A 21708-nucleotide genomic window follows, 5' to 3' on the forward strand; every position below is an offset into this window, starting at 1 on the left:
CATGCCTATATGTATGCAACCCATCAGACATAAATTCTTTACACAGAGGTAAAGTAGAGAAAAGAAAAATGAAAATGCATCTATCACAGAAAAGACTGTGGAGAACGAAACATATATGAGGGAAAACACTGGAAATGCAAAGTCTGTCACCCATTTAAAATGCTCATTGGCCATCTAGATACCTTAAAGAACTAAGAACGATGGACCTCAAATCTCCCGAAGAATATAAAAGAAATCAATCCAGTGTCAAAATCATGAAGCAATTAATTTCAAGTCTGTACGCTACTTTCTTAAGGTTGTGGTTAGAGTCTGAAAATCCAATCCAATCACTTCATGTAGTGAGAACACCCAGATAGTAAGTGATTTGTTCAAGGTCACAAAGCTAGCTAGAGACAAGACTGGAACTTCCCCCCATATTTAGTGCTCCTTATACAAACCTCACACGCTCTTTTACTGCTCCATCAAAATACTTAGCATGAATTCCCAAAATACTAAGATTCTAACTGTGGGATTTGGTTAAGGAAAAAAAAGACCAAACCTAGCACAATGTGATATAAAAAAGAGACATTTTTAAAGTAAATATTACACTACATAAAGTCATTAAGTGTGACTTTTTTCACAGCGTATGGTTTTTCAACTGTGTATAAGAAAGTGTCTAATTAAGGCAAGATTATTTTTATAGTTTCTTATAATTCTTCAGGGATTCAGGAATTACAAATGAAAATAATCCCTACTCCAGAATAACAAACCTGACATTTATTTGTATTAAGTTTATAATTTCCAGTGCATAATGAGGCTCTGTTTCCTATTTTAATCCTATCACTGAGTAGTTCTTATAATTGAACAAATTTTAAGAGAAAGACAAATGGTTTATGTTTAATTCTTGTCACTTTTCCCCCATTAACTTATGTGTTATTCAAATAGTCTAACAAGATATTGCTCAACACAAATGATCTAAAAGATTTTTTCAGTCTCATTAATAGGGTACATTGTTTATAACCTTCAACAAAGGAACAGTTAGTACTAGAAACTTTTATCAAATTATTACACATTCAAAGTTTGTAAGAAGCTTTAAAACATTTCCCAGCATAGAGGTTTTAAGCAAAAGCTAAGAAACATATTTATTATAAATAAATTACTTCTGGAAAATAAATATTTTTAAACCTCTGAATGTTTTCTTGCACAGTAGACAGCAAAATTTCTTTCAATTAAATCCTATAAAGACAGATTTTTCTCCCTCTGAGTTCTGCTCCTTTCTGGTGTGGAGCATAATTCTATAAAGTGTTAGCTATTCATATTCGCTTTGTGTGTTGCCATACTGAATCCATAAACAAACCCTTAAAGTCAGAACATACCTTAAGATGTTTAACAGTTGTAGTAATGTAAAATTGTGTGTCTGTGTGCCCATGATACCAACTTCAAGAATCTTCCTATTTCTGTTAAGTGGCTGTGTCTCAAGACATTATTATATATAAAACTACTTACTATGTGAAGGAGAAAATCCATATATAACTCAAAACAAATAATTTAGAATATCCAGTCTTCATAAGAACTATGGGCAAAACAATCACATGAACTGTGAAAGTAAGAAAGCTGAGTCCAGCCAGTGTGGCTCAGTGGTTGAGCATCGACCTATGAACTAGGACGTCACGGTTCCATTCTGGGTCAGGGCACATGCCTGGGTTGCTCTTTCACTGATCCCCAGTGTGGGGAGTGCAGGAGGCAGTCAATGAATGATTTTCTCTCATCATTGATGTTTCCATCTCTCTCTCCCTCTCCCTTCCTCTCTGAAATCAATAAAATATATTTTTTTAAAAAGAAAGAGTTGAGAGGTGCCAAGGAATAATGATAAGGAAGAGAGACTCTATTCACTAACAAGTTATTTAATTTCTCTGCTTATCAAGTTCCTAGTTAAAAAACAAAAATAATATCCACTTCAGAGTTGTTGCAAGGATCAAATGAATTCCTCCATGAAAATTACTTGCCTGGTAAAAGAAACATAATAAGCACTCAATAAATGCCAGCTCATTCCTCCTTCAGTTTTGGGCCCTCTGTTCTTTGTTCCTAGACTCATTCCCCAAGATGACTCAGCCTTCTCCCGACTTTTATTAACAAATGCTGAAAATGACTCCATCAATCAAAGCCCTGATGTGTAGATGCATGCCCACAGTGTGAGGAGCTATCTATCTCTTGCCCCCAAGCAAGACACTTAGGTGATGAAAAAGAGACCCCAGATGTCTGAACTTCACTGTAAGAACCAGCACTTAGATGGACAAATCTCTACCTGTTTCCAACCATCTTCTGGAGATTTGCATTGCTATCTCAAAATGCCGACATCAAACTCATTATCTCTTAAAAATTGGGTCCTCTTCCAGCCCCTTTTCTAATTGTGAGTGGGGTCCAACAGAGAATAATCCTTGTCTTAGTCTCCTTTTATCTTAATATCATCTAAATATCACCAAGTCTACCTTCATAATCTCTATCTCTACCTTCATTTTCTGTCCTTCTGCCACTACAGTCCAATCTCAGCACTAGTGCTATTTTGGGCCAGATAATTATTTGCTGGGGGGTTGTCCTGTGTATTGTAGGAAGTTTAGCAGCATCGATCCCTTTTATCCACCAGATGCCAGTAAAACTGCTTCCTCTCCCCAGTTGTGACAACTGCCCCCCTGGAGGATAAAATAATTGTCCTCACCAATGCCTCCTCACCTCCTATATTTAAGTACCATGGTCTAGATCACCACTTCGTACATGCACTCAGAATCAGTCCCCAAATTCATCTCCAGTTTCTTCCCTCTTAACTCCCGTTCCACTGATCTCATAAAAGACTTCCCAAAGCACTGCTTTAATGTGTCATTTCTCTTATAGCTACAACTACCTGTTGCCTTCACAGTTCAAAGCTCTCCACCCAGCCTTTATAATCTGGCCTCAATTAAACATTATCCCACAAAGCATCTCCCATAGTGACTACTCAGAAGCCCTTCAATAACAGACCTGTTTGTTCATCCGGCCCCTCCTTTTCTATTCCTCTGTTGTCACCCTAGTTGGATGCCCATTACCTAGCATCCATTCCAGACCACTGCACCAGCCTCCAAGCCCAGCCTCTACTCTCTTCCTCACTCAAAGTAAAACACTACCAGTGAGCTCCACTGCCTATTGAAACACGAAATCTTCCATCTGTTCTTATAATCTTTCCTAATATGGTCTAATTCTATGTTCCATTACCTGGAAAACATACTCTACCTTGGGTACAAGCTATGTGCTAGTCCTTGGAAAGGCTCCTACACTTTCCACCTTTGGTCATGTTTTTTCCCTGCCTGCAAGTCCTCTTAATCCCACTGCCCTTCCTCCACACTAAACTCCATCAGAACTAAGAAGCCTTTCCTGAGCATACTTCCTTTGTACCTCTCCTATGGTATTCATATTTTGCTTTATGTTACATATGTATATTCCTGTAATTGACAAGGTCCCTGAGAGCTTCTTACCCTATTGATACCGTGCAATGCCAACCAGTGTTAGGGAGGTAACTCAACAGTATTTCAGTTTCCCCAAATGCTTTCCACTTAGAAAGCAATGGAGGGCTGTTTTCAATCTCAAACTCCCTTAAGCCAATTAAGTTTACATTCCCTCGCTTTTGTCTCACATTTTATGTCTTAAGCCAATTTTTAGGTAAACTGCCTTCAAGATACCCAGAATGCCACTGCAGTATATGTTACTGCAAGAATTCCGCTGTAGGGATTTCTTATAGCTTCCAACTTGTAATTAAATCCTGAATATTTATGCTATTTAAGCTCTCTCTTTATACAAAAAGGCAATAGATACTTTTCAATGTTAATAAAATTAAGCAAAACATGAAAATTAGTGGATTGAATTAAACATATTTTAAGCAAAGATTAATTAACAAATTTTCTATCTGAAATAATACATGTAAAGTCCTAAATAAATGAGTCAGTTTATTTTAGCTCCCCCCAGCCCAACGACATAACCATGGGTGGGGAACAGCCGGCCCCTGGGTCATGTAAGGCCCGAGAAATCGTTTGGTCTGGTCCTTCCAAGGCAACCGTAGGTGGGATTCGAAATTCAATAAGCCTAGGAGCTTCTTTCATAGCAACATAAATGTATATTAAGCTAATTATATTAAGCAAATGATGTTATCAATATCCAAATGGCCCTTAGCAGAAAAAAGGTTCCCCACCCAGGACATAAACCAAAATATAACATGGGAAGTTTCTCCTTAATTTCAGTTCCTAAATGAGTTGAAAGTGTGTTTTATTTCTACAAAAAGACCATGTTCTGACCAGACCAAAGCCATATGAAGAGCGTGTATACCCCACACTGCAACTAACAGTCTTTAGCAGGGTCAGCAAACTATAGGCCCTGTTTTGTGTGCCCCTGAGGTAAGACTGGTTTTTACTTTTTTTAAAGGGTTGTAAAAAACAAAGAAGAATATGGGACGGAGACTGTGGCAGCCAAAGCCTAAAACTCCCTGTTCAGCAACATGAATTTGAGACTCCTAGCTGCTGGCATGTAAGACACCCAACCTTTCCTCCCAAGATTTTAAAAAAGCAATATAAAACATATGAGGTTATGCAAAAAAGACAGAACTCATTCATCTTAAGTCACAGTTACTGCACAGGTAACTTCTAAAAGAGAGGCCTGTGTGAATTTTTGCACTTCCCAGAGTTTTTGTTTGGAAGAACTTGACTCTCATTGTGTATGCCTGAAGAGTGAAAGTGCCTGGCCCAAAGTCACAGCGTCAGTAACAACAGAATGGTGTCAAAGCCCCAGGCCTCAAACCTCTCGATTCCGTGCTCTCTGCGGTGCACTGCACCGTAACTACGCATTGGGCTTTAAGTTTTGGAGATTCTGATAACTAGTTTCAACCATCATAAAGATGAAAGCTTAAAACCTGTTCCCGATTTGCTATTTAGACAGACTCTTACTAGCCGTGATGAATCATTAAACAGTAACATCCATGCCCACCACGTACATTAGATAAGAACTTCTAGGAAGCCTTTTATTTTAGAAAACGGATGTGATAGAGAAAGCTTAAAACTCGCGCTGCTGGCTCCCCTAGTACTCCAGATGGAGGCAAATAAACACCTCTGACCCCCCAGCTGCTCAATCCTTATCTCCCAACCCAAAGCCACACGTTTCACCAAATGCCAGTCGGAAACCTGTCCCGTGTACACCAGCCACACGTTCTATTGTTAATTGTAAGTTCCTTTCCAGATCTTCTTGGGAACTACTCGCCAGGAGTTCACATTTTTTTTAATCTCCCCAAGAATTTATCTTCTTTGGAAACACTGCTTCTTCGATTTCCAAATCTATAAGATCCACTTCATCGTGTCTGCTCGGTTCATTCAAAGAATTAAAAAAACAAAAACATTTTACCTCTACTGAGGACATGACTACTCTGCACGATCCGAAGAGCTGTGTATATATACCAAGACTTACGACTCAAAAGACATGGTCACCACCCAAGATTCTTCAACTGAAGTTGCTCTTCCAAGGGCTGGACATTACCGATTCTGAGGGAATAGCCGAGAGACCCAGGTCTCGGGCTCTTCAGAGATCACACACAGACCCCCCGCCCGCACTGCATCTCTGCGGGACCTCTATCCTCCAGGAGCGACCCCCTTCCGCTCCACCGCGGCCGGCCGAGTGCGGCGGCCCGGGCACCTGCGGCCCCGGCCGAGGCCGGTGCAGCCGGGGCGGAGGAAGGGGTGAGGTGTGTGTGTGTGTGTGTTGGGGGGAACCTGCCCACCGCCGTCCGTCCAGGAAACGGCACCCACTCCCACCCCCGGAGGCAATGGCAGGAGGCCCGAGCGGCCGAGCCAGACCCCTCGGAGGCCGGCAGGCCCCGGGCGCAGCGGAGACGACGCGGCGACCTTACCTGCAGGACCACGTCGTTGGGCAGCTGCGCGGCCCGGAACAGCTCCAGCACCCGCCCGTTGGCCGCCACCTTCTTGGTGCTCTCGATGTCGCAGTAGGAGAAGAGATCCGAGTAGTATTTCTGCTCCGCGTCGCTCAGCGTTAAGCCTTCCATCTTCGCCGCCGGCTCACGGCCCCCCCACCCGCATGCAACACGCGGGGCCCGGCCCCGGGGCTGCGCGCGGCCCGGCTTTCCTCCGCGGCCCGGAGCCCCCGGGAGCCCGGGCCTCGCGCGCGCGCGCGGGGGGCGCCCGAGCCGCAGGGCCCGGAGGTCGCCCGGCCGGGCTCGGCCGCCGCCGCCGCCGCCGCCGCCTGCGAGGCCCGCGCAGTCCCGGGCTCGGCGCGCGCGGCTCCGCTCGGGGGCCGCGGGGAGGAGGCGGGGGCGCGGCGGCGCGAAGCTCGGGCGGACGCCGCACGCCTCCGCCGCGGGTTCGAGTCTCCCCGGCTCCGCGCCGCTTCCCCCCCGGGACTTTCCGCCTCGGCTTCCCCTTCCGTCCACGCCCCCGGAGCGGCAGCACTTCCCAGAAAGTTGTGGGGCTCCGAGCCTAAAGTTTGGGGGTCTCCGGGCTGAGCGCGGCCGCCGCCCCGCCTCCCCGCGCCGCCATTGACTGCGCCCGGCCCGGCCCCCGACGCGCCGCACCGACACTGACAGCGGCCGCGCTCCAGACCCGGATGTGAGGCCGCGAGGAGAGAGCGCGAGAGGCAGAGAGGAACACCCACCGGGCGGCCGGCCGCTCCGGGAGAGGGGGGCGCAGCGCCCCCTGGTGGCCGGCGCCCGCGGCGGGGGGGGGCCGACCCGCCCTCCCTCGGCGGGACCAGCCGGGACCCGGGGCTGGCGGGAGCGGGCGGGAACAGCGTGCGGCTCCTCAAGAGCCTGAGAACCTAGAGATGAGGGTTGCAGTGTCCATTGTTTCGAAGCTTCTGGCACTCAGCGCCGGATAAGTATTTGGTCGAAAGGGAACGTGGTCCAGGTTATGGTACCCCTTCGTGCCTTTTTGGTGTCAGAAGTTTCTGAGAATAAAGTCGGCGGCTGTGTGCGCTCCGAAGGGCTGTGGACACCCAGCCCCTTTGGAAACTCCTCATCCAGACGCGAGCGCTGGGACGTCACCCCCGCTCTGGTTGTACGCCGTGTGTACCCGAGAACAGCTGCTGACTTGGGGGAAACGGACACGTTTGCTTTGCACAAGGTGTTCTGGCACCAGGACCTGGGCGCTCTCCGTTTGTACCCCCAGCTCCATACACCCCCGCTTCTCCCTCTGGGAAAGCCCCCCCGCTGCAGGGCTTTGGGGTCCCTGGCACAGGGAATTCTGAAGGCATCTCAAGTAGAAGACCTTAACAAGAGCTTATACGTAACAGATATGAAGTATCTCAGAAACAGCAGCTAAGGCAGAAGGATCCGGATTTTCCAGTTTGGGTTTTTATTTTGTTTTCTACACGTTGGTCCCCAGAGGGCTGATCCTGCAAATTATGACAGGGTCACAATCTCTTATCTGGAATTCCAAAATAAAAAAGCACTGTAAAGCCTAAGCTTTTTTTCTTTCTTTCTTTCTTTTTTGGTAACTCTCTGGCAGCAAAACCTGACGTGCCTCATTTGGAGGCAAAAAATCCTAACTCACATGAGACTATTTATAGTCTTTATATATGCCCCTTAGCGTCAACATTTATTCATTTTACTACAGGCTTTAATAGGACACACACACACACACACACATACACACACACACTGTTACAGGCATTGCGTTACCATCCTTTGTTTAAAAAGGATGAGGGACTGTGGAGCTGTGACTATTTTCTAACTGAATAGTAGCATTTTATATAGATACAGATATAACATGCCATTAAGCACACATTTCCCTATCTCTAAAATTTTCACTTTGCCGCAGAGACACCTGCACACCCCAACAGGGCGCCTGTCACAGGTGACCAGAGCCCCACAGGTGGCCTGTCTTCAGGTTGCTAGCTGTAGGGCCCATCTGTACAAATGGGAGGAGCATAGGGGGGGGGGGGTAGGGGCTGGTTCACAGGTGTCTTCAGCACGGTTTTCTCCACCTCCTTTCCCAGGCGCTGAAGGTCTTCCTTCCTGACACCTAAACTACTCTTTCCCACAGACCTTTGCGTGGCTTGTTCTCTCACACCACTCAGATGCCTGTTCACCTATCACCTCCTCAAAGAGACCCCCCCCCCTCAACACCTACTCTAAAATAACCCCACTGCCGCACGCTAGCCCCTATCTGAATTATTTTCCTGTATAGCACTTTTTACTACCTGACATTAAAGTATGTATCCATTTATATTTTTAACAGCTAATAATTATGGAGTACTTACTGTGTTTTAGGCACTGTTCTAAAACTTTACACTAATTGCTGCATTAATCACAACAACCCTATGAAGTAAACGCTATTAGCATTTTTATTTGACAGATGAGGAAACTGAGGCACAAATGGGACAAGTAACTTATAAGTCACATTGTCATTAAGTGTCTGGATCTGGGATTCAAGATCCAGACAGTCTCAACTCCAAAATCACTTACAGTGCCTTCGTTACTTGTTTATGAAGTCTCCCCAGCTACCATCCCTGCATTTACCAGAAAATATTTGTTCATTGCCTGCCATAGCTCCAAGGCCTAGTATGTGGCATATAGTACTCATCGAGCGTTTATTGAATGAATAAATGAACAAATGGTGTGACGAGCCAGTCAATACCATCATCTCCTCATGTGGCTCCCTTAACTCTGCAAGCTCCAGCTCCAGTTCCACTCCTCCGTGGCAACCTGAAATAATTATAGGATTGCTTCACTTCCAAGTTCTGGGATTCTGAAATTCCCTTCTCAGTCCACGTGTGCTATCCTTTTACTCTCGCCTCCCAGTCCTCAAATAAGCCTGCTCATTATAGCCTTCAGGTTCTCCTCCATACCCAACACATCATGCATGTACTGGAAGGTACCCTTGGAGCATCTTGTGCCAGTGTGAAAGGAACTGCATGGTCTTCTCCTCAGGGAGCACTCACTCCAGGGGCCTCGCTGTCAGCCATGCCAAGGACCTTCCGCAGCATCCCGAATCCTCCTTGTACTGTCCTTCCTCCCCCTCCCAATTGCTGGCCAAAGGCTAACACTGAACTGGCCACATGTGTTACAGGATGTTGAGCAGTTCTCTTCCTGTGGTCTTATTGCTCTGTGAGGCTTTCCTAGGACATAGAGTAGGAGTTTTCCTGTTGATGACGAGGACCAACTTGAGGACAAAGAGTACCACATGTTCTAAAGAAAAACAATCAAGTCAGATACCCGCCTCCCTCCCCCCCCCCTCAGGTAAGGGCTTATTAAGAAGCATCCGGATGGGCCCTACAGCTAGCAGCCACAGCCTCAGCCCCACTGACCCACTCCCCAAGGTGGGGAGGAGCCTGGGTCTGTGTGAGCCCTTCCAGACGAACACATCCTCCTGGAGGCAGGAGCTCAAAAAAACCAGAGAGGCCTGCACGAAGGGGAGACCTTCTCGGCCCCTGGCTGGATACTGGGTGGGCTTGGTGCTGGAGGGTTTGACAGTTTCGCAAGTGAAAGAGATTTTTCTCTGCGTCTGTCACTTAAATTGGTATTTCCAGGTTTGAAGGGAAAGAAATGATTTAACACATGGGCTCTTTGAGGTCAAGTCTATTTTCTTCCCTTTACATTTCTAGACATGTCAATTTTAAAAAGCGACATCATGAGAAAGCTATTTTAAAACACATGTTCTATATGATATAGCTACACATATTAAAGGTGTTGGCTTTCAGGTAAGATCAAACAGTTGGTTACTGCCCACAAATATCAACTGTTTTTTAACTGGAAATCTTTAAGTTTTAAAAATAAACTACATACAGTAAAATGTATTGTTTCTGATATACACTTGTATGAGTTTTGACAAACGTATATAGTCACGTAACCACCACCAAAAACAAGATGGGGAACCATTCTGTACCCCCAAATTTCTTTCTGCTGCCCCTTTATACTAACTCTGCCCTCTACTCTCAGCCCCTAGCAACCACTTTTTTTCTTTTTCAATATCTTTTGCCTTTTCCAAAATGTACTTGTAAGTGAATTTAAAAACTTTTTTTGTTGTTGAGATGTAATCGACTTATAACATTATGTTAGTTTCAGGTGTACAACATAATGACTTAATATTTGTATATATTGCAAAATGATCACCACACTAAGTCTAGTTAATATCACCACACAGCTACAATTATTTTCTTGTGATGAGAACTTTTTAAGATTTACTCTGTTAGCAATTTTCAACTATGCAACTTAATATGAATCTTATTTCTTTTCCTCTTTTGGAGTCATCCTACAGGGCATAATCAATTAACTTTAGAAAATACTGTGTAGCCTCCAAAAACTGTATGAGGCAATCTTTATACTACACTACCAATGGTATCTATTTTCATTACCTATATCAGAGAGAATAATAAAATTACTATTTTTGTGGATGTTGCAGTTGTAAATTGGTGGTTTAATAATGAGATAGAAAATGCCAGGTAAATTTAAGATCCCATAAGATACCATGAGGTTCATCAGGAGCAAAGGCATAGCAATCTTAACGAAATTGTTGGCACAGTAAAAGTAAATCAACTCTTTATATAAATAGAATTCTCAGGAGAGATGAACCAAAATGAAAAGCACTTTTCTCTAAGTAAAAATCAAACCAACAGATATTTATTACTTACACTATGTAAGGCAGTTTTTCCTCTAAGTTTCCTTTGTAAACGAACGCTTTTAATTTAGTGTGCTTCTACTATTCTGAATTTTTAACATGGAAAAAGTCAAATGGTTTCCCTATTCTTCATTATACTAAAGCATGCAGAGGTGGTTGTAGAAAATGCTGAAGCACGCTGCTTGCCATTGGCACTGTTTTCTAAAGCAAAAATTTGCGTGTGGGCAGAGTCATCTCCAAACACTTCAACTTCTTAAACTATTAATTTAACAAAAATAAAACAAAGTAATCTGTCCTTTATTCTACTTCTATAACCTATATTAGTATTTGTTATCCCCCCCATCACCTGGCCATGAAAATATTTTAGTGTCATGGATTCTATAAGCTTCCATGGTGCTTAAGAGCTAGAAGTTTTCTGCTTTGTGAAGTATTTTTCGATTTTAATCCTAAATCATACTTATTATTTTTCAAAATCATGCTGTTGTCAATATTTCACTTTCTAAGGATACGTAGAGGTTATCTCTGTACAATCTTAAAAACTAAAAATGTGTAAAGTAAAAATGAATATAAACCAATCTTAATGGCTACAGCAATAGAAAGGTATCCAGTTGTAATGGAAACAGAATAGTTCTAGTTTGAGGTCAAATACACTTGGATTGAATCCTGATTCTGGCAATTATTAGCCAAGTAATCTAGGGCTAGTTGACACTCCCAAGCTCAGTGCCTTCTTCTTAAAATGGGATACTTTATTTGGCCAGTGCAAGTACCAGAGAAAATGAATAATGAATGAAAAAGATTGCTATTTAATTGGTGTTTTATTAATGGCAGCTATTATCAATGACAAACATGATCAGTTAAAATCTAGATTGTTATATTTGTTCCTGTTCTTTGTTCAAATAATTCAAACAATCAGGGAGGATATTCTTTAAGATATAAATAATTATTTTAAACACACATTATTAGTTATCACATCCATTTCCCCCTAGGCTTTAAGCTGTTACCATACTGTAAATCCTATGGACAAAGAAAGCCTGGCCTGTGTCTAGTGATTTTGGGTACATACAGCAAGTGTAATAACCAATACCAATTTAGTGCTTAAAATCAACTTATTTATTTAAAAAATAATAAAAATATAGATATATGATTTTATTGATTTCAGAGAGGAAGAGAGAGAAACATCAATGATGAGAGAGAATCATTGATTGGCTGCCTCCTGCATGCCCCCTACCAGGGATCAAGCCAGAAACCTGGGCATGTGCCCTGATAGGGAATTGAGCCATGACCTCCTGAGCCACACTGGCCAAGCAATTTATCTCTCTTTTTTTATTTTTTAAAATATATTTCATTGATTTTTTACAGAGAGGAAGGGAGAGGGATAGAGAGTTAGAAACATCGATCAGCTGCCTCCTGCACACTCCCTACTGGGGATGTGCCCACAACCAAGGTACTTGCCCTTGACCAGAATCGAACCTGGGACCCTTCAGTCCACAGGCTGACCCTCTATCCACTGAGCCAAACCGGTTAGGGCGATCTCTTTAAAAAACAAACAAACCAACAAAAACACACACAATTATTTCAATACAGGTATGTGAGTAATTGGATAAAACTTTTTAAACATTATAAGTGGCTTTTTAATTTTCTCTAATGAATATAATCTTCCTCAGTAGCAGCATGGGTTGAATTTAATTTTGTCAATTATCTTAGGATCTTTCTGGTAAAGTGTAATCATTTAAGTAATTTAGTCTCCCACTTAAATGCTCAGCCTTTCATATTGCATACTCTTTTCCCTGGCCTTCTCCCAGATGTCATGGAGAGGTTTATGGGGGGTGGGAGATAGAGACAGCTTGCATGATTTCTTGACTGTGAGAGAGAATGTGCCTCAAATCTACAGGATTCCTTGTACTGTCTTCTGGTTTCACTGTAAGGGGACTGGTATAGTGTAAGTCTATGATGAGGCATCCTTAGAGTTAGCTGATCCAGTTTGCCCTTTAAGGAGATCAGGCTGGTATCACAAAATCACTTGTAGCCTTTAACCTCTAATCATTAAGCCTGCATTTGGTGGACTGTCATTCACCAGTCCTTCCATTAGTAGTTCCACTGGTCCATATAGGAACTTGCAGGGGTGAGGGTGGGGGTTGCTTCTTAGAAATGAGATTTTGGTCTAGGCAGGTGGTTTGGTTATCTATTGTTGCATAACATATTATCTCAAAATTGAGTGGCACAAAACATGATTTTTGCGGTTCAGGGATTTGGGAAGGGCTTGACTAGGCAGTTATCTTTTATGTGCAGTTATCTGAAGGCTTGACTGGGCTGCATGTCCAAGGTGACTCCCTCAGTCATCCAGGAGCTCATCTGGGGTATCTCCTGCAGCATCTCATGGCATTTCCATTTGTTCAGGCTTCTTACAGGATGATAGTTGCATTTTTAAAGGAAGCATCTGAAAAGCAAGCATTCCAAGCAATCAAGGCAAAATTATGCATTATCATTTCAATGCATTCTATTGAATATAGGTATTATAAGGCCAGACTAGATTTAATGAGAGGAGAATTATTTATATTCCACCTCCTAATGGAAGTGTCCACTGTTTTTCATTATAATGAATAAACTATATAAAATGACTTGTCTTTTTAAACCATATATACTATAACTGACAAAAAATAAGTACAACTAACTAGAGATTTATTTTAGATTGGGTTTCTCTTTGTCACTTAATCTCACATCTTGCTGTTGTTGGCATTTTACTATTGCCAAGGTTACAGTTAAGTCTCCAAATTAACCTTTTCTACTTATCACGGGAATGATTCATCTATAAAACTATTTGATGTATTTGGGCTGTGGGGTTGTTTTTTGTGTTTTTTTTTTTGTCAACTTTATCAGTTTCTTCCTAGATTGTTGGTGTAGTCAGATTTTTTCTTGTTGAATGAATTTTTTCCCCTCAGAAATGTATCCATTGCATTGATATTTTAAAATTGACATCAATCTTCTTTAATGTGCCTTATGTAACTATTTTAAAGACAGACCACAATTAAGTTTCAAGATAGAAGACAAGTTTAATTACTTTCTTGGATTATTTAAAAATAGATTTATACTGCCTTAAAAAAAATCTCATTGTGAAAATGTTCTGCTTGAACAGTAGCAAAGCTGGTTTTACCAAAATAAGTTATTTCAGCTAAGAGCTATACAATTTACTGTATGCTACTTCCTGTGGCATATAATAAAGAAACTCATAAAGGTCAGTTCAACAAGAAGTCAATAAGCACACTCAGATTCAGTCTCAGTGGACCCAGGATCCACACTACCCGTGTTTCCTGGAACAATATTTTGATTTAAAGACACAAAGTTATTTTACCAAAGTAACTCAATAAACCAGGTAAGTTACTCAAAGTGAATAATTTTCAAAGGATTATTTATGAGAAAGGTAGTCATTAAAATAAGTATTATCTGTACAAAGAGAAATAAGAAAAATAGAGAAATGTAGTTAAGGAGTCAAAACCACAAGTTTCCCTGAAATTGCCTGAAAACAAAAATGAAGTTGGTTGTTTGGTTAGTTTGACTTAGTATTTGTTGTTGGTGGTTTTATTTAAAGAATTTGGGGCCCTTAAAAAACAGTAATTGCTTTAATTTTCCCCTTAATCTGCAGACTGGCACATATCTTGCATGTGAGGTTAACTTAAGACATGCTCCCTAATGAGCCAGGTCATTTCAAGTGAGCAGACTGAGGAATAGTTACAGTGATTTTGTTGTAAGAGTGCCTATGAATAATTGGCTTCCACAAAGTTAGTATCATATTTTCTTTTATGAGTACAATTCACTAACTTCTTTCATCCTCCTTCCTTTTTTGTTTTGTTCCCTTCTGATCTCTCCCTTCCCTTCCTTTCATTTGTCCATTACTAAATAGTTACTGTATGTCAGGCTCTATGCTCAGTCTGAGGATTTGAAGAAAAGATGTCTTGCCTTTAAAGAGGTAAAAAGCTCGTGAGGGTGACATTCACTACGGATGCAATACAGTGTGGTACATGGTTTAAGAGAGAAACAGAATACTCCCAGAATATATAGAAAAGTTGCCCTACACAGACCTGCAGTGGTAAGAAATAAGGTCAGTTTAATCTTTGGCTCTTGACTGCTCCTTCAGGAGGGAACTGTATTATGATTATCAATACTTTGGCAGGTAGAACAGGACCTGTGACAGTTAATGAGATTAAAGTGATGGCATTTCGCATTAGGTCATTGGAGATGGGGAAATGGAGAACTAGAAGTGATGCAAAGGCAAAAGTAAATGAAAGACAGTGAGGAAAAGGAGGGAAAGGTAAAAGGAAAGTTACCAAAGATGAATAAGTTCCAGGGATCTGCCAATCAGCATACTTAACAATGCTATATTATGCACCTAAAAATTTTAAATGGTAGAAACTCATGTTCAGTGTCCTAACCATAATAAATTAGAAACAACAACAGCAGTAACAATATTCCCACAATACAAATCCTTGTGCTGGCCAGGCTGAGCCTTGGCCGAGCGCGATGCCTGGTTCTCCATGCCAGCCAGACTCCAGAATCAACTTGCCATTTTCCCCTTTGTCATTCCTTCTCCACCGCTTTAATCATTTTGAGAAGTTTTTTTGAAAATAAGATTGTAACTCGATGTTTCTAAATCTGCTCTAAAAAGATCAATTAGCGCCATGGTGGGCAAACTGTGGCTCTCGAAGTGGCTCTTAGGCCCTTTGAGTGTGGCTCTTCCACAAAATACCACGGCCTGAGCGAGTCTATTTTGAAGAAGTGGCATTAGAAGAAGTTTAAGTTTAAAAAATTTGTCTCTCAAAAGAAATTTCAATCGTTGTACTGTTGATACTTGGCTCTGTTGACTAATGAGTTTGCCGACCACTGAATTAGCGTTAACGGGATTGTTTAATGTGATTAGCTTTGGAATAGGAGAGTCACTGTTTATTTTTTACAACCAGGAACTTTTCCGCCTATTTTCTTTCTATTTGTCTTCCTCTCAGTCTAGGACTTTCATCAATATGCACTTATTTATGTTTTAATATGTCTCTAACCCTTTAAAGCAGTGATTTTCAACCTTTTTCATCTCATGGCACAAATATTAATTACTAAAATTCTGTGGCCCACCAAAAATATTATTATTTTTTTCCTATCTGACAAAAAATAAGTATAATATTTTATTTATTCATGCCGAACAGCTATTGTTGTGTTGGCTGTTGTCATTATTTTATTTGACAATCTAAGGGAAAAGAGGTCAGTGTCCCTGACTAAACAGCTGGGCATTGCATGTTTTAAACATTCTTGTGGCCCACCAGTTGAAAATTACTGTTCTAAAGGTTCAAGAGTTATCTGAGATGTGTAGGGCTTTTAAGACATCCTGGGGGCACTGTACATAACTATAATCCTGTCATGAAAACAGTTTGGTAAGTTTAGTTCATTCCAAGTAAACATTTATTGATCGCCTACTATGTATTAATAACTGTACTAGATGCTGAGAACAGAAAGTTGAAGAGCATGATCACCATCATTGAGGAATTTATAGTTTCGTAGAGGAGACTAATACACAGGGTATCCCACAAAACATGTATATACACTTTAACAGCTGATAGCTCAATCTTGAAAATGAAATGTATTTTAATAAACACTGCCTTTATATTTATTCAAAGTGTGTGTGTACATTTGTGGGGGACACCCTACATACTGCTTAATTTCTTTCCTTTCCTGTGTTGAACTTTATAACTATGTACCTCCCCACCCCCACCCCCCCACCTCTGAGTTCCAGCTTGGTGTTGTTCCTGGTGTGAGGATGTCTGGTTCTCCTCTAATGGCCTTTGATCCCCTTTTATGTGAACATTTTGCAGTAGCTTGTGAGTTTTCAGACTGCTTACTACGCAAGTTTTGTTTTCCCTTGCTTGTCTGCACAAAAGGATGGAATGCAAACATTTCACCTCACTTCCAGGGAGGATTTAAAATTAAGTTCTTGCTCTCAAGGAGAACTACATTTTCAGTTTTTAATTAACAAGTTAATTTCTAAATGATGAAAGTCTATTGTGAAAATGGCACAAGAGAAGAAGGCAACATGAAGGGGGACAGGGCTTCAGAGGGAAACAAGACGTGGTGAAAGAGGGATTTTCTGATGAGCGGAGCTTACCAGAGGGCCCCTTGGGAGTCTGGGAGTTGATCCTTAGAGAAGCAGCCTAGAAGGCTTTGGACCATGGCTCCAGAAAAGCAGGGTGAGTAGACCAAGAGGGTCACTGTTTGAGGTCCCAATAGTCGTAAGTCTCAGGAACCCTGACTTCACCAGAGAAGCATCTTGCCTAGACACAGGGACCAAACCAGCCATTTCCCTATCTATACCCAGTACTGCCCAGCACAGCAAAGCCCACTCAAGTTCACTTCCCATGTGATTACCCAAGCAGAACCCCCTCCACTCTTTCAATGACCCAGAATATTTACACATTCAAGAGAAAAGGGCAAGGGCTCTACTCTTAGTTGCGGGGAAGTGCTTTTATTCTCCCACACTTGAAGAGCTGAACCAAAGAAGTTGAAAATCATCCTGGGCTTAAATAATAACTGACTTCCCTATCACCTGTTTGCTTTCCCCAGACTGTTTAAGCTCTGCTCATCCGCATGCCCATTTGCCACCAATACCTTGTCAGTCCCCATAGCAAACCATTAGATGTAAACTATAAATGTCAATTGATATTCCAAAACCTTTTCAGAAACACCATTCATTCTTTTCTCTTCCTTTATGCACCCCTTTATCACATTTAAGTTTTTTTTTATTTTTGAAAGAGAAACATTGATCTGTTCCACTTATTTATGCATTCATTGGTTGATACTTGTATGTGCCCTGATTGGGTAACAAATCTGCAACCTTGGTGTATCAAGACAATGCTCTATCCAACGGAGCTACCTGGCCAGGGCCCTTCTACCATATTTGATTCTGCTTTTCTTATATTATCTGCCTTTTCTCTGAACTTGATCTTGATACTAGACCTGCAGCTTTGGTGCTTCTCTTACTTCTGACCTTTGGAATTTGGCTATCCTGTGTGATTTTGACTTTTCCTACTTTTACAGCCTTGGTGTCCCCTGCCCTACATAGAGCCCAGTCCAACACCTACCCCTTGGCTCATGTTCTAATCAGGCTGTGTTCTCCTTTCCCCTCACCAAATGGAAGGGTGAGATTCTGACCCTGTTCCTGAGCCTCAGGACAAAGTCCAGGTTATGACAACACTGTCCTGTTTCCAATTAAACCTACCTGAAAGGGATACCAGTCAAGTTCCTTAGTTACCATGCAAATTAGTTTCCTGACTCATCCCAGCTTTCTGGCAATTTCAGAGGAAAAACTTTGTATTCTGCCCTAAAGATAGAAAACCAGGCCCTGGGTGAGCTGATGTGCCAGGTAACTGTGAGAGCTCAGACTTGTGGCTTTCATACACACCTTTACTTGTTCTCTTGAACACTTGATATGGTTGGAAGGGAACTCATTTGCAAGTCCTGAAATGTCACATCCAGCTGATGGGAAGGAGGCTCAGAGGGATCCTATGCACTTACACAAGGTTAAATTACAGATTAACTTTAATGTTACCATACAGCAAATTTGGGGTGTTTTCAGGAGTACGTGTCATTTGGCAATGGTATTAAAAAATGATGGGCCCGAATTAAAACTGATGCAAACATATGATATACGCTAAATTAACAATGATGTATTCAACTAAAAGTCATTTATAATTATGCATAAACATACTTAACAATACATTTATGATCATTAAAAGCTATATAACAGCAACCAAAAATAAGAATCATCACAGGATAATACTGATGCTTAATTGATAGTAAAGTGGTTTATTTCATATGAACAAATTCCAAGTCTTTGTCTGTGGAAGTGCAAGTAGATGTTTTGAAACATAGCCTGGCAACCATTATTCTTCGTAGTAGGCCTTTTTAATCTCAAATTTTTTACACTAATGGCTGCCTTACCCATGTTTACTAAGGCCTCTCTACCCTTAATTGGTTTGAAAATAAGCCTGGATTTAGCTAGCTATCAGAGGCTCTTACTGATGGGGGACAGAACAATAGTTTAACAACTACAAACAGAAGATCATTGTAAGGTACCAAACAGGGAGAGTTTAATAAGAGAAACACAATCTGTTGACGCATCATCTTCAATTGTCCTCCCACGGCCTGAATACCAGATCAAAAACCCCCGTTAAAGGAGTCACCTATCAAGTTCATAGTAGGTACTCAATAAATATTTGTTTAATAAATGTTTTTAATGGTTATAATCATCAATAACCAATATAACTCTTTGAACTGACAAAATATTAGTATCAAACTCTTATATTACTATAGCATATCTAGTCATCTTTCTTTTCTGTCATAAGTTTTGAATTTCTATTAATATGAAAGTATTAGATAACCTCTAGAATAATCCAAGTTGTTTTGTATTCAATTCTGTGATTATAAAAACCACTTTGTGGAAACCAATCTGATTTTGCAAGTACAGTAAATTATGGATGCCCCTCAGTAGATAAGACGAATCTAACTTCTTATATAGTTACTGTTCTTTCTGTATAATAATATTGATGTTTCAAAGAAAATAATCTATATACATGGTTAATACAGCAAGTTTTTCTGATGTCATACCTGGATGAGCAGCCTGAAACCACCCAACTACTCAGGAAAGAAACCCATCTAGAAACTGGATGTTTGAACTTTTAAACTGAAATCTAAATGTTTGAATAAGTATTCAGCTATTTGAATAGGAAGTGTGTGGCAATAAAAACCATGTTTTGAGTTCTTAAGAAATCAATGAATACATTGCAACCAGGACTAAAAAATCTCTATTCATCAAACACTTTAATCGGCACTGCCAAGACCAAGGAGTAAGAAAATGTGGTATACGTGCCTTCTCCACATAGTTTTGTTGTTTCACCCCTTAGTTAAATGTATAGAACAACTGCCACAAAGACTTGAGAGGTTTACTCTTGTAGATAGATCTTTTAAATTTATGTTGACAAAACATCAAACCATGTTTCTGCTATCTCTCTCTGAAATTTCTCTCCGGAAGAGTTAATAACTGTGTTTGATGTTTGAATATTTACGAATCACTGACAGCTAAAAGGCAGTTGTTATGAAGAATTTTACATGCATTTAATAACATTTAAGATTCACACCATGTTAAGGGGGTGGGTGGAGGTGGAAGAGGGCATAGAGGGGATAAATGGTGATGGGAAAAAATAAGACCTACGAATTCTTAAAAAAAATAAAAGAAAATAGAAATATTAAATATAAAAATAAAATTCACATCATATTGTAAATGATAATATCAATGAAACTTTCATTGTTGTGATTACTTGGCACATTATTCCATTAAATTTGTATCCAACTAATTTTACTTATTTTAGGGGCTTATTTTAATTGAATATGATCCAGAGGCATTGATACTGAGGGCAAAGCTGCTAAACATTAATCTCACAATAAAAAGACTCTGGAAATGGAATACAAATGTTGCTAATATGTACTCAATACATACTATTCTCTTATATTACCTCTTCCCTAGAAACTTGTTTAAATTTGGGTGAAATTAAAAAAGATATTCAGTCTACAATGGCTAAAATAGCTGGCTTACACATCTAATCTTTCATTTTAAATAGCCCTGGAAAGAGCCAAGAAGTTAGAGAGTCAACCCTCATGTGCACGCAAAAAGTCCATTGCTGAAAGCCCACTCCCTGCCATACTTGGTGCCAAGCATTGCAAAGGATACAAAATGAATAAAGCACTGTACGCTCTCAAGAACTTTATAGTCTACTAAGGGGAAATGACTATGGTACAAGTTCCAAAGCAAATTTAACTAAATGTCCTATTTAAAACAATAGACTGTAGCAAATCTTGTCTTATTAAGAGGGTTGTCTTAATTCACATGCAAAGAGTTTGCTATAGGCTTACTTTCACTGATACAAATTAATGGTGGAGAGCTCCCCCTCCCCCCTAAAAAAAAAGTATACAAAAGCAAAGAAAATGAAAGAAAGAAAAGAAAAAACGAGGCAAAATTAAAAGCCTCTTCTAGGTCTTCCAAGATGCTCAGGGGTCAGTGAAGAAGTTTTTTATCCGAGCACAGTAATGAGATGATTTTCTACTAGAAAGCTAAACTGCTCTGCATAATAAAGGGGGTAACTGGAGGCTCTGGAGAACTGAGCCGAAGGACTTTGGAGAACACATGGGGAGATGTGAGGACAGTGCCCCACAGCAGATGGGAGGCTGGAGCTGCCCGGAGAGGGGTCAGTGAGCAAGTCCAGAGACAGGACAGTGAAGGGACTTTAAGCAGGATATCTCGTAGTCCATTATAAATTGCTTGCCTTGCTTGCATGTAAATGGCCCTCATCCTTAAGCCTTTGCTAAAGCCTGACATTCAGCACGCATGCCAAATGTTAGTGTTTTGAGGGGCAAGGTGGAGAAGGAGTTGGTGAGTGGGGGTGAATTAAAGAAATGGAGCCCTCCATGTCTATTTTGGGTGGAAATGGTGGACTGTGATATGTAAATAGGATTAGAGAGCTCAGAGCCAGCGGAAAGCAGAACATGAATCTTGAGAATTTGCTAAAATGTAAGGAAGAGCACTAGACTTCCTACAGGATGAATTTGAATGGATTTTTTTAAATTTCAAAGATGATGGTGATATTTGCATTTCATAAGGTGCCATGAGATAACTGTCCTCAAAGATGTCCAAAGTGCTAAAGGACTCTCAAAGAGACACCATTTTATTCAGTCATTACCACAACCCTGAAAGTAGGTTTTAGTATCACTAATTTTTAAAAAATATATATATTTTATTGATCTTTTACAGAGAAGAAGGGAGAGGGATAGAGAGTTAGAAACATTGATGAGAGAGAAACATCGATCAGCTGCCTCCTGCACACCCCCCACTGGAGATGTGCCCACAACCAAGGTACATGCCCTTGACTGGAATCGAACCTGGGACCCTTCATCTCACAGTCTGACGCTCTATCCACTGAGCCAAACCGGTTAGGGCAGTATCACTAATTTTAAAGTTAGAAAACTGAGGCTGGTCAAAGACACATACCGTCAGGCCTGGAGCCAG

At 41.0% G+C, this 21708-nt stretch overlaps 1 protein-coding gene across 7 annotated transcripts in view; it reads right to left on the bottom strand.

Moving 5' to 3' along the window:
* The window catches only part of REPS1 (RALBP1 associated Eps domain containing 1), a 73727-nt gene extending 67496 nt beyond the window's left edge, over positions 1-6231 (bottom strand). For all 7 annotated transcript variants that reach the window (XM_079781111.1, XM_079781107.1, XM_079781108.1 and 4 more), the window contains exon 1: positions 5897-6231. In XM_079781111.1, coding sequence (XP_079637237.1) covers positions 5897-6049 — 153 coding nt within the window. In that variant the 5' untranslated portion in view covers positions 6050-6231. The remainder of the gene's footprint in view (positions 1-5896) is intronic.
* Positions 6232-21708: the final 15477 nt, after the last annotated feature.

The sequence above is a fragment of the Cnephaeus nilssonii genome (assembly GCF_951640355.1).
Source record: "Cnephaeus nilssonii genome assembly, chromosome: 9".
Classification (NCBI taxonomy): Eukaryota; Metazoa; Chordata; class Mammalia; order Chiroptera; family Vespertilionidae; genus Cnephaeus; species Cnephaeus nilssonii.